At 40.3% G+C, this 13397-nt stretch overlaps 1 protein-coding gene and 1 non-coding gene across 2 annotated transcripts in view; one reads left to right on the top strand and one right to left on the bottom strand.

Annotated features, from left to right (window-relative positions):
- Positions 1 to 7251, bottom strand: part of COPB2 (COPI coat complex subunit beta 2) — a 34019-nt gene extending 26768 nt beyond the window's left edge. Inside the window, exons 1-2 of the mRNA XM_003895035.3 lie at positions 7073 to 7251; positions 530 to 667 (exon numbers count right to left, since the gene is read on the bottom strand). Of these exons, the coding sequence (XP_003895084.1) occupies positions 530 to 667; positions 7073 to 7075 (141 nt within the window). The 5' untranslated portion in view covers positions 7076 to 7251. The remainder of the gene's footprint in view (positions 1 to 529; positions 668 to 7072) is intronic.
- On the top strand, positions 5736 to 5844 carry LOC116273900. The gene has a single exon (XR_004182404.1). It is a non-coding gene; the product is annotated as a U6 spliceosomal RNA (small nuclear RNA).
- Positions 7252 to 13397: the final 6146 nt, after the last annotated feature.

The following is a 13397-nucleotide window of genomic DNA, read 5'->3' as shown; positions in this document are numbered from 1 at the left end:
TTTGAAGGATATGTTATTTACTCAGGTGAAAGAGGAGTCAAGCATTTAGGCAGAGAATCTGTAAGATGCATGTATAATCAAAAGCTGACTATAAATATTTCCCTGATATAGTCTATATAGCTGAGTGAAAGATTTATCTGCATATCATTACATTGGGCATTTGGGAGAAAAATAAATTTAAAAATATCATTCTTAAGATAGAATATTCACTGAATGGAAAATTAACAACTAAATACTTTAGCGAGTGATCCTATAATACCATCAGTTTTCTCAATTTCAAAAAAGAGCTAATACTACCTAAGTCAGAGTTGTCATATTTAAATATTATATATAACATACCCAGGACAGTTTCTCCTACAAACTATCCCCTCATAAATGTTAGTTCCTTCATATTTAAAATACTTCGTACCAACTTGAGAAAGCGGTTTACATATAGCTTCTGGATTCTGTTACAGTATTTCTTCTCTTTCATTATAAACACAGTCTAACATAGTATTTTATTTCTAATAAAGTCCTGAAAAATTCCTACCTGTGTTTCATGATTCCAAACACATACACTGCCATTGTAAAGACTTGCCAACATCCATGGCTCTGTAGGATGCAAATCCACACTCTTAACTCGATCAGATCTAGCAGTTAGCTTTCTTTTGATATCAAGTCGCAGAGGCTAAAAAGAAACATTAAAAAAATTAAATTGCTAAGCCAAATAAAATATGTTTGAGATCTTAACTAAATACAGTGCATGAATAGGCCTACAAAACAATTCAGTTACAACTTTGCTAAGCTTTTAACACAGTTTCAAGTCTAAGCACCTATTTCTTCACTCACACATGCAAAAAGATCAGAATATTTAACATTATAAGATTTACAGCAGTGGTCTTCAAACTTTTTGCTCTAAGGATTCTCCTTAAAAATTTTGAGGACCCCAAAGAGCTTTTGTTTATGCGAGTTTTATCTATTGGCATGTTACCATGTTAAAAATTAAACCTGAGACAACTTTAAAATATTTATATATTAATTCCTTTTCAAATAACAAAAATAAATCCAGTGCATGTTAACTAAAATAACGTTTTTATGAAAAATAACTATGTTTTCAAAAAAATTTGGTGAGAAGAGTGGCAATATTTTACATTTTTGCAAAACTCTTTACAATCTGACTTAACAGAAGACAGATGGTTTCTCACTATCTGCTTCTGCCTTCAATATGCTGTGATATGTTCTTTTGGTTAATGTATACAAAATAATGCCTGGTCTCACAGACACATAGCTGGAAAGTGAGGGAGTATCTTAATAGTTTTTTCAAGTAATATGATGTTATTCTTCAAAATTCCAGAAGTGGTAATTTCTTAAAGGTTACTTGAAAGGTAAAATCTGAAACTGTATCAATCAGCTGTTTACACTTCGTTACATTAAAATCCACTGGCTTAGTCCATACTTTGAATGGATCTTTCTCTCATGCATGTTTTTCTAACATTAAGCATTGGTCATTTGGGAAATGCTGGTTCACTGAATTATGCACATCTTCTAGATGCTAACAACATCATTATACTATAAAAAAAATTACATTCACTAATTTCACCACCTACTTCAACTGATAAGCCTTTAAGCACTGGAAATCCATCAAGTTCAGTGAGTTTTTCAAAATTCAAACTTTCACTTGAAAGCTCTAATTTTATCATTGGCAACAAATACTGTCAGGGACCAGCCAACCTCTTTCAGGTTTTTAAAAAATGTCTACCAAATATTCAAATCTGAATAAGCAGAGTTTCTCATTGTTTCAAGTAAAGCTCAGCTCACAATTTAAAAACGGTGCAAGTGCTTCCCCTTGAGACAACCACCATACTTCAGTATGCAGTAGAACTGCTTTATGTATACTCCCCATTTCACCACACAGAATTTAAAAGACGCATACTCAAGTGTGGAGAGGTAATAAAATTTTTACTGTTTCATCAATGACATTCTTAAGTGAAACTGGCTTTTTAAAAAACTGTGTAACAATGAAGAATATACTAACAGTACAATTTGGTGTCACTTCACTAGCAGTTTTACCTTCCATTAGTTTTACACCATCAGTGCAAATATCGACATTGTGAAAGGTGCCAATAGTGTTTCACTGTTAAGAAAATACTTTTAATTTGTGGACCTCCTAAAAGAGTATTAGGGACTCTTAAGGAATCAAAGACCACATTTTGAGAACCTCTAGTTCACAGAATTATCTTTTTTTTTTTTTTGAGTCTCGCTCTGTTGCCCATGCTGGAGTGCAGTGGCGCCGATCTCAGCCCACTGAAACCTCTGCCTCCTGGGTTCAAGCGACTCTTCTGCCTCAGCCTCCCGAATAGCTGGGACTACAGGTGCATAATTTTTTGTATTTTTAGTAGAGATGGGGTTTCACTGTATTAGCCAGGATGGTCTCAATCTCCTGACCTCATGGTCCGCCTGCCTTGCCCTCCCAAAGCGCTGGGATTACAGGCATAAGCCACCACACCCGGTCAATGAATTTTAAATATTCACAAATCAAAATTTTGTGCCCAGGTCAATAGTGTCATATCAGGAAATATTCTGAAGAAGTGTTATTCATGAGTTCCCAGTAACCGTAAAGCATAATATTGAGTTCTTCGGAGAAAAGTGGTAGATTTATCTTGGCAAAAATACTTGTAAATGCTAGGTAATGTAATGTGTGATCAATAAGGGTTATATCCCTGTGCATGATGGTCTTTGGTGTCAAATGGGAATGTTTCAAATATTTTAATGGATTTAAATTACAGAAACAATGAAAACTGGAACAATTTAAAACAAAAATTAAAACATTCTCTCAAGTCAGAAATATGAATAGTTTATAATAGCATTTTCAAGCCAAATTCTTCCTTTGAATTACAGAACAGACAATTATTTGAACAACTATTTTCTCCATTCTCCAAAAAATGTCATTCTAGGAGAAAAGTTAATTCATTATATACAATGATATTTTAGGGCAGTGGGCTTAATTCTCTCTAGGCGGCATGCTGAGAAAAGATAATTTAAAATATATTTCCCCTTTAGGCCGGGAGCGGTGGCTCAAGCCTGTAATCCCAGCACTTTGGGAGGCCGAGACAGGCGGATCACGAGGTCAGGAGATCGAGACCATCCTGGCTAACACGGTGAAACCCCGTCTCTACTAAAAAAAAAATACAAAAAACTAGCCGGGCGAGGTGGTGGGCGCCTGTAGTCCCGGCTACTCGGGAGGCTGAGGCAGGAGAATGGCGTAAACCCGGGAAGTGGAGCTTGCAGTGAGCTGAGATCCGGCCACTGCACTCCAGCCTGGGCGACAGAGCGAGACTCCGTCTCAAAAAAAAAAAAAAAAAAAATATATATATATATATATATATTTCCCCTTTAACAGGTCTTAAACACAACCTAAAAGCTCATTTGGCAAGTTGAGTTACTGTCAAATCTTTATTGCTGTGATCTTCTATGATGATCATGAATGGGACAGAAATTTAAGGTTACCTTTGAATATAAAAAGAAGATCTAGCAGAGATAATTTCCTGAGACAACACCTCACAACGCTTTTACTCATCTTTTTGGGGTTATCAAATTTGGGTCATCAACTACTTCAAGTCTTGTTCTATCCACACCTCCTTCACTTTCAGCAACAACCTTTACCACTTACTTTAAAATATCAGAGTTCTCTGGCTCTTCTCTTCAATTTCCTCAAAAATGTTTTCACTGTCATCAGTCCCTTCCTCTCTCCAATTTTCTACTTTTTTTTTTTTTTTTGGTGAGACAGAGTCTTGCTCTGTCACCCAGGCTGGAGGGCAGTGGCACGATCTTGGCTCACTGCAACCTCTGCCTCCTGGGTTCAAGCAATTCTCCTGCCTCAGCCTCCAGAGTAGCTGAGACTACAGGTGTCTGCCACCACGTCCAGCTAATTTTTGTATTTTTAGAGACGGGGTTTCACCATATTGGCCAGGCTGGTCTCCAACTCCTCTCCTGACCTTGTGATCCACCCACCTCGATCTCCCAGCCCCAATTTTCTACTTTCAAATAATCACCATCTTCACATTCCCTGCTAGTTCAGAAAAGCAAGGCTTTTTACTTCATCCATTTCTGAGTTCTGCCCCATAAATTACTATTGTAAATTTTAACTTCCCTTTAAATCTCTATGGAGTCAACAGCTATGAAGTGTCTATTATGTACCAGGCAGGAACCATGGTGAGGGTTTTCATATAAGCCAGCATATCTCACAATTTTTCTCCAGTAATGAGGAAATTGGACACTTATAAATTGTGAACATTTTACTTTAAAATATTTTAAGTTATTGATTATTGAGTAAAAGTGACGCTCCATCAGTTGGGCCAGGGAACTCTGAGCAACCCCAGTAAACCTCTACATACTCCCAAAGCACAAATCTCAGTTTAAAAAAGAAGAGGCAGCCAAGCGTGGTGGCTCATCCCTGTAATCCCAGCACTTTGGGAGGCCGAGGCAGGCAGATCACCTGAGGTCAGGAGTTTGAGACCAGCCTAGCCAACATGGTGAAACCCTGTCTCTACTAAAAATACAAAAAAAAAAAAAAAAAAAAAGGAAAAAGAAAAAAAATTAGCCAGACGTGGTGGCCCACCTGCATTCCCAGCTAATCGGGAGGCTGAGGCTGGAGAATCGCTTGAACCTGGGAGGTAGAGGTTGCAGTGAGCCAAGACTGCACCACTGCACTCCAGCCTGGGCGATAGAGTGAGATTCTGTCTCAAAAAAAGAAAAAAAAGAAAAAATATGGAACAGGCAAGGGTTCTTGTGATAATATTTCTCCCAACAGTTAAGTGACTATCTTGAATAAGACAATGTACTAGGTACTTTGGGACAAAGATGATTAGGATGCTCACACTGTATCCTCAACTCTAAATGTTTCCCTCCATCTTCCAAAAGCTGGATGCATTCAGGACTCAGCTTAAATGCCACTGCCACCAGTAAGACCTTTCTAGTTACCCCAGCCTGAAGCATTCTTTCCTAGGGAATCCTACAGGATTTCATTTTAACTGTTCATGGTACACTTGTGTACACACCTTTTCTTGCTTTCTAGAGTAGATCCTCCTTAAAGCCAGGGTCATTGCTTATACATGTCTTTATCTCCAGACCACCTTATATATTTGAGTATGGGGGTTTAAAGACAGATACCATGACGTAAAACTAGAGTGCCATGATGGATTTAAATTTCAGTTCCACCACTCATTTCAGATGTGCAATAGTGGGCAAATTTACTTAAGCTCTTTCAAGTTTGACTTATGTAAAACAGGAATATTATTATTATCTACCTCTTAGTGCTGTAAGAATTAAATTTAGAGTTAACCAGTTAGAGCAGTGCCTGACCTACAGTAACCACTTCACAAACATATAACCCTATCTCCCAGCTGCTGTGAGAATTAGTCAACCATGTTTAGCAAAGTGCATGGCACATAGTAAATACTCTATGGTAAATGTACAAATGAATAAATTCACATTTTATATTTTCCACAAAGGATTTAAAATATATTCAAGAATGAAGGCAATATTTCATTATATAAATACACTGGTAAATGTAAAGATGGCAAAAGAAAATGAAATTAGGCAGATCCAAGAGCCTTTTTCAAAAACGTCCATTACTGCAACCACAGCAGACCCAAACTAGAGCAGGTAGTTAGTAATATGAAGTGCTGTAATTAAGAGGCTTGAGGTTTGTTCAGTTCAGGGACTGTAACCCGGGTGCCCAAGTAAGTCCACAGATGGTGCTAGCTTCAGCAGCACATACACTAAAATTGGAAGGATACAGAGAGAAGATTAGCGTGGCCCCTGCGCAAGGATGAGACGCAAATCCATGAAGGGTTCCATATTTTTTATAAAACAAAATTAAAAAAAAAAAAAAGTCCATGGAATGAGGGGGGCGGGGTCTGTGAATGAGTGCACTAAATTTTATGCAAAAATATTTGTTTCTCTGTGCATTTTCTCTGGGAGTATTCCTAAATTTTTCCTCTGTTTCTAGTTCCAACTTTGCCACAACTAACCTTGTAGAAACATAATTTTAAAAAATGTTTTAAACTGAAGATGAGGGACTTAATTCCTAGCGTCTTCAAGCTCCAAAATGTTTGATTCTGTGCTTCATAACAAGTTTTTCTCAAAGGCAGAAAAACATTTAAATGTAAAATATTTTCTTTTTTTTTTTTTTGAGACGGAGTCTCGCTCTGTCCCAGGCTAGAGGGCAGTGGTGCGATCTCGGCTCACTGCAACCTCCGCCTCCTGGGTTCAAGTGAATCTCCTGCCTCAGCCTCCCGAGTAGCTGGGACTACAGGAGTGTGCCACCAAGCCCGGATAATTTTTGGGTTTTTTTTTGTATTTTCAATAGAGACGGAAGGTATTCTTTCACTATTGTTTTCTTTCCTTATTATTATAACACTCTTGTGCAAACTATTCTAGGGCATTTTTTAGGGTTATGGTGATAATAACAGAGTGCTCTAACAATTACTATTCTTACCAGTCACTGTATTTGCAAATGCATGAAAGCACACCAGCCAGCGTTATAAACAGCAACCCCTTCCTCCCAACCCTTCTCCCCTTAGATACCTAAGAGCTGAGATACCAAAGCATTTGAAATTCCATTTTTGACTCCATATACATTTGTTTTTGGCTTCTCTGCTTGTTTACAGCTTGTAGCCAGCACTCACTATCCCAGAATAAGCCCAACAGGAGTGCAGATTAACTACCACCGTTTTAAAAGGAAACTTTAGTTTTACCAAAACCCTCCTACGGAGTTCAACATATTCGGCCTCTGTGTTTCCCTACACCACCGACCCCGCTGCAGACTCCAGGAGCTCTGGCAAGCGCCACAAGCGCCAGAGGAGACAGAACCCCTCACTAGCAGGCGTTGTCTCCCCAAACCATCCCAGTCCCCTGGGCCCCACCGCCTTCTCCCTTCCCGGAATCAAACCGGACCAAGACCCCGCAAGGCCGGAGGCGGCTGCCGCAGCGGGAGCCCAGACCACTGCTTACCGCGGCCCTCAGTCCAGAAGCTCCAGGAATCGGCCGTAACCTATGGGACCCCGCTCCCTTCTACGGGGTCTGGACCTACCATGGCTGTGTCGGTTCGATCCCTGGCACCTCGTTTGTCACCGGCTACGCAGGCCCTGAGAGAAACCCACCGAGCCTCTGACCGTCAGACTGACTGACGTGGAACTTCCGGGAGCCGATTCTCGCGATAGTCAGAGGCCAGGGCCGAAGCGCCTGCGCAAACGGCGCGCAGCCCCATCCTTTCCCAAGCCCCGCCCCAGTTTCCTAGGCAACGTGGCCGTCCAGACCGCTGGTAATGGACCTGAGGCCGCCGGGAAGGAGGGTGGCGTAGACCACCAAGGGCTGTGTCCTGGTGCTGCTGAGCTTGGACTCCGACCAGAAGATAGAGATTGAAACGATGAGGAAAACGAAGGGCTTGATCCCCGCTGGACGCTAACTGCAGGGCAACCTCCCCGGTGCTGGACTTGTGTTTCAGAGGCCGAGAACCACTATCGGGCTTCCTCGGACTCTGGCCCTGAGGGCAGGGAACGGCGACGGAGAAGGCGTAACGAGACTCTTACGTCCAGTGTGTTCTGGGGGCTTGGTGCGAGGCCCAGAGAGTTCTCTGCAGGCCCTGCCCCGGGCACTGATCAAAGCTGAGAAGAGACGCGCTGGGCTGCGGGCTGAGCTCCAGGCTTCTGAAGTCAGAGGGAGGGCTGAGAGCTTCCACTTCTGGAGCTCCCCGGGAGACGGCACTACCCAACCGTGTGTGTGTGTTTGTGTGTGTATGTCTTTTGTTGAGCATCGGCTGGCTGTGTTATTCATTCAACAAATATTTATCGATCTTCAGCAGTGTGCCAGACATACTTTCCTCTCAAATCTGCACATCAAACCTGAATTATCTCAGTTTAATGATGAGGAAACTCGGGCTCAAAGAAGTTAAGTGTTCTAGCCAACACTGCATAGTAAGTGGTAGATAAAACCTCAGAGTTGAGCTGGGCGCGGTGGCTTACGCCTGTAAACCCAGCACTTTGGGAGGCCAAAACGGGTGGATCACCTGAGGTCACGAGTTCGAGACCAGCCGCCTGCCAACATAGTGAAACCCCGTCTCTACTAAAAATACAAAATTAGCCAGGCGTGGTGGCAGGCGCCTGTAATCCAAGCTGTTCCAGTGGCTGAGACAGGAGAATCGCTTAGAACCCAGGAGGTGGAGGCTGCAGTGAGCTGAGGTCGCGCCACTGCACTCCAGCCTGGGCAACAGAGCAAGACTTTGTCTCAAAACAAAAAACCTCAAAGTTTGTGCTCTTTCTACCACATAAAAATATCTGTTCATTAATGTGGCTAAATTCTAAGGGCTTATGCCATAGGGGTTACACTACACAATAAAGTTCGAGGACATTTGCCTATCACGCACACTTCACGTTCACTCTATTTCCTTTTTTTTTTTTTAAGAAAACATGTGGACCGTATAAAACGTGCCCTCTGGTTACACGTACAAACGTGTATCTTTAATTTGAGAGAAATCTTAAAAGTCTTTTCAGACCTCCAGATTTTCAGAAAGGCAAAAAGAGAAATTAAATGTATGTGTGTGTGTGTAGATAATGATAATCAGAGGGAGATGATTTTCACGAAATTATTTGGCTTTAATAGGAGACTTGAGCTAATGTGACTGTCTTCATAGGCCTCAGTTCTCATCATCTTAAAAAAAAATCCAGCTGCCTTGTTTCTAAAGATCTTTCCATTTTTTTCTTTTTTTATGTTTCTGTGGCATTCAGTAGTGGAAAAAAGAGTCTGGAACTGGAGTTTAGTGCCAGCAGTGTGATCTTATGTAAATCGAGACTAATAATTCTAATAATTGCATACTTTGCTTACTCTGTGGAGTGACTGAGGATCCGGAGTTGAAAAAATAACTATACCTAATTTGCTTGGATAATGGAGCTTTCAATATTTCTAATTCCTGGATACTCTTGCACTCAAGAGAGTATTTTTGGATTTGGCACAGTACTAAGTAATACAAAATAAAATGATGTATCTCTATTGTCAAGGGGCTCAGCTGGGAATACTTAAATCTTTGTATATTACTGGGCACCTAAGGGTCTACCTAGCTGGTGTTGTGGGCCTGAACCCCCCAGTGTCATTCTTACTTGGACTATATCTTTTCTCATTTTTTCCACTGCAGTTAGCCAAAATTAAGTCCTGCAATTGTAGACTGTAAATTCACTCTTTTAACCGTTACATACTGAATGTGTACTATATACAAAGCACTATACTAGGTGCTGCCTTAAGATGTTACCCATAGAATTTGGTGCTGGATTTTGGTTGAAATACATTTTAAAGAAATAAAATTCTCGAATAGGAACTAATACATAACATTAAGTATGCGTGTGTATTTCACTATATGTTCGACTGTGGGTTTAAATTAAAATCTTTTGTTTACTCAGTTTGGAGGAGACTGGAAGGTTAGGAAAAATAGCCGTTGGGAAGAAAAGAAATATAGACAAGCTTAGCAGATTGGTAAAGGGTTTCCCAAGAGGTTGACTGCAATTGATTAACAGATCTTAAAGTCTTACCTGGTCAATTTCTATTATGGCTGTTTCAGCCCTGCCTTTTTGTGGCAGCTGGGAGAATTCCAAGTGGGAATTCAGGTTGCAGTGCCTCCGTAAGTACCCTATATACACCCTTCCCTTCCCACCCTACTCTTACCTCTTCATAAGAAGTTGAGGAAATGAAAATAATTCCTTGAGAAAGAGTCAGGGTTTTTTGTTTATTATTTTAGCTTATTTGTATTTATTTATTTACCTTGAGATGGAGTCTCACACTTTCACCCAGGCTGGAGTGCAGTGGCGCCATCTCGGCTAACTGCAACCTCCACCTCCCGGGTTCAAGCGATTCCCCTGCCTCAGTCTCCCCAGTAGCTGGGACTACAGGTGCATGCCACCACGCCCGGCTTATTTTTGTAATTTTAGAAGAGATGGGATTTCGCCATGTTGGCTAGGCTGGTCTCGAACTCCTGACCCCAGGTGATCTGCCTGCCTCGGCCTCCCAAAGTGCTGGGATTACAGGCGTGAGCCGTGACATCCAGCCTTGTTTATAATTTTTAAATATACACATGTCATCACTTAGCTAAGTGGTAAGTACTAGCATGAATAAGAACCTAGTTTCTCCCTTCAAAGGGGCTACAGTGTATAAGCAGGAAAGGTTATTTATGCACAAATTACTGAATACCAGGCAGAATATGAGTACCCTCTGAGAGAAGTGCCAATAAAATACTCTGAAGATCAAATATCCAGTTGGGGAGAGAAGTTTCATAAAGCAGGTAGAATCTGAGGTGGACTTTGAGGTGAAGAGTATACAGGATGTTTGAGAACCAAAAAAGGTCCAATTTGTTTGGAGAATGGTATTCACTTAGAAGAACAGTGAGGCAGAAGGTTGAAGAGGAAGATTGGAGCTAGAACCTGAAGCTTTTTAAATCAGGAGGAATTGAGCTTTGAGTCAAGCAGTTGGGACTTATTGGGCCAGAAAGGAAACCTGCTTATATCTGTACTCTAGATGATTTATCTTTTGTTGATGTGTATGACCCATTAAAATGTAACTGAGTGACTAGCATCTTGATAGCTTCAGAGAATTTAAGGAGGCTTAGTATTTGCAAAAACTATTGCCAATGAAATAAATGATTATGAGGACACTAGTAGCCTTCAAAAAAGTTGAGTAATGCTAGGGGAGGCAAGTTTACAAAGGGTTACTAAAAGATAGGCATTATTTTCTCCAATTTATAGATGAAAAACTGAGGCCTAAATTGAGTATAAACTATTTTACCAAGAGATTAGTGAAGAAAGCCAAATGTTGATGTGAGACGTGTCTCACTGTAAGTGGATTGACTGTTCCTGCATTTAGGGCGTGCTTGATTTCATTATGATGGGGCTCCAAATGGATGCAGACCACTAAATGGACCTTTGCGGTATGTGAGTAGGAACTAGCCAGGTAAATGGCAAGAGAGTATATCTAGAGCATTTGACTTTTCCAGAGAGCTAAGAATAGTTTAGCATGCCTGGGCCAGACAGTAAGAAGGGGGAGGATTGAGAAATGGTACTAGAAAGATAAATGAGATTCAGATTCTGAAGATTCATGATAGCCAGTTAAAGGAGTCTGGACTTTATCCTGTAGGCTCTGGGGAACCATTTAAGAATGTAAAGTAGGGTCATCTTCATGCTCCATTACTGATATATCATCACATGTCAGTTACTTTTCCTGTTAGAGGAAATGTTAAGATTATCAGCTGGATTTCTGTATGAGGTGAATGAAAGCAAAAGTTTGACCACATAGTCAAATAGCAGCCAGCAGCAGACTAAATTGAGTTGGAGAACCACTGAACTGTCTTCCAAGAAAAATGGAGTTTGTGGTTGCCCAACACTTAGAGGCAAATGTTGGACTGATTGCAAAAGCATTGGCCAATCACAACGTGCTGTACACTTCATGTGACTACATTCTAAACATTTTAAATTTGTTAAATTTACTCCATGGGAGTTTGATGTAGGATTCCAGATGCAGAGGATGTTAACTTTTGTTTACCTAAAAGTGTAAAAATCCAGATTATTAGTAATGTGTTTGACTTATGTGTAATTTTACCTTAAAAAATTACATTAACCTTATGTTTTTCTAATGAACATTTTTAGAGGAGTCAAAGTTTAAAGTGAGCTTTGCATGAAACAAAGGAAGTGATTTCATAGATGGGAATTGCTAGACATTGTAAATACAGCAGTAGACTTTGGGGAGTTTGTCAGTTAGTGACCCTCAAAGTGCTCCACCTGTGGATTCGTTCTATACCTCACTCTTCACTCAGGGGTACAGACCTCATGGTAAGTCATGACCGGTGGGCTCTGGGTACTTCTTTGCCCCAGGGTTGTCAAGTGAAGTGAATCTCTGGGTCTTAGTTTTATTACCTACAAAATAATGGACAGCATTGGTTCCAAAGTCTCTTCCTGTTGTAAGCTTTTTTATTCTTTTGAGTCTGTGATTCTATGTTCTTGTCAAACGAAGTGGATGAGGGGAGTCGCTGCAGGATGTTTTAATGGGCATTTGTCTTTACTTAATTCATGTGCCAGTGTGGTAGTGTTTCCCACATGTTTCATAGCATGCGTTGTTCTTTTTCTCTGGAAGCCACCTTCCATCAGCAAATTTTTGTTAAGATTTTGTTATGCTTGGAACAATGCTCTACAAACCTGAGGCTCCTGGGGCTCAGGACAGGGAGCCTGGTAGGCATGAGGGGACAAGGAATAGAGGCCCAAGTGTGCCTGGTATGTACAGGTCCCAGGTGAACATTCTCTCAACCAATGTTTAACTTTCTTTCTAGGAAAAAGGTTTCGCAAAGTTTTATATAAGCAAGTAGATAGGTTTAGAGTAATTACGTTTCCTTAAGAATTATGTCCTTGGAAATGACAGTGCTGAATATAAATAAATGAATAATAATGATGAATAGCCTGAATATCTGGCATATAGCAGTTATCTTTAAATTAATTGAAAAAAATTTAATGTAAAAGTGAAATATCTGGAGTGACAAGGCACTGCACAGTGCAATTTTCATCAAATTGCTTTATTCCTCTTTCTTCTAAAGAATTTGTCAGTTCAAGTTGATCTCAGGGCATTACTGAATTTAAATTCAAATGTACTCCGAGTCCCAAGGTTTAAAAATGAATTCACTGGGCTTCGAACTCATGATATGCTTTTGTATCTGAGATGATAATCCAAAACATATTGAGTGGCACTACGACAGGACTTTTCGTTTGACGTCAAAGCAACTTCACATTGATAGTGTTTGATATATTCACTAAAATCCAAATAAAGCTATTGTCTCTAGGAAAAAGAAATTGTTTCTTTAGCTAAATATGGCCATACTTTGGTACATCTGATACTGACAATGAATGTAGATATAACTTTATCCTAAAAGGGTTTATATATAAAGTATAACATTCACTTTATATACATATATATAGATGAACAGACATAAATAAAGTCAATATCTGAAAGAAGTAGATTACAAGTGATTTTATTTGTATTTTCTATTTTTCTATTATAAATATATACTGTGTAATAAAGAAACAAATTTATTTATTTATTTATTTTTTGAGATGGAGTCTCGCTCTGTCACCCAGGCTGGAGTGCAGTGGCACGATCTCGGCTCACTGCAACCTCTGCCTCCCAGGTTCAAGCAATTCTCCTGCCTCAGCCTCCCGAGTAGCTGGGACTACTATGCCCATAGTGCCACTATGCCCGGCTAATTTTTTTTATATTTTTAGTAGAGATGGGGTTTCATCATATTGGCCAGGCTGCTCTCGAACTCCTGACCTTGTGATCCGCCCACCTCAGCCTCCCAAAGTGCTGAGATTACAGGCGTGAGCCACCATGCCCAG

The sequence above is a fragment of the Papio anubis genome, chromosome 2, assembly GCF_008728515.1.
Source record: "Papio anubis isolate 15944 chromosome 2, Panubis1.0, whole genome shotgun sequence".
NCBI lineage: Eukaryota > Metazoa > Chordata > Mammalia > Primates > Cercopithecidae > Papio > Papio anubis.
This window is presented reverse-complemented; position numbering and strand designations above follow the sequence as displayed.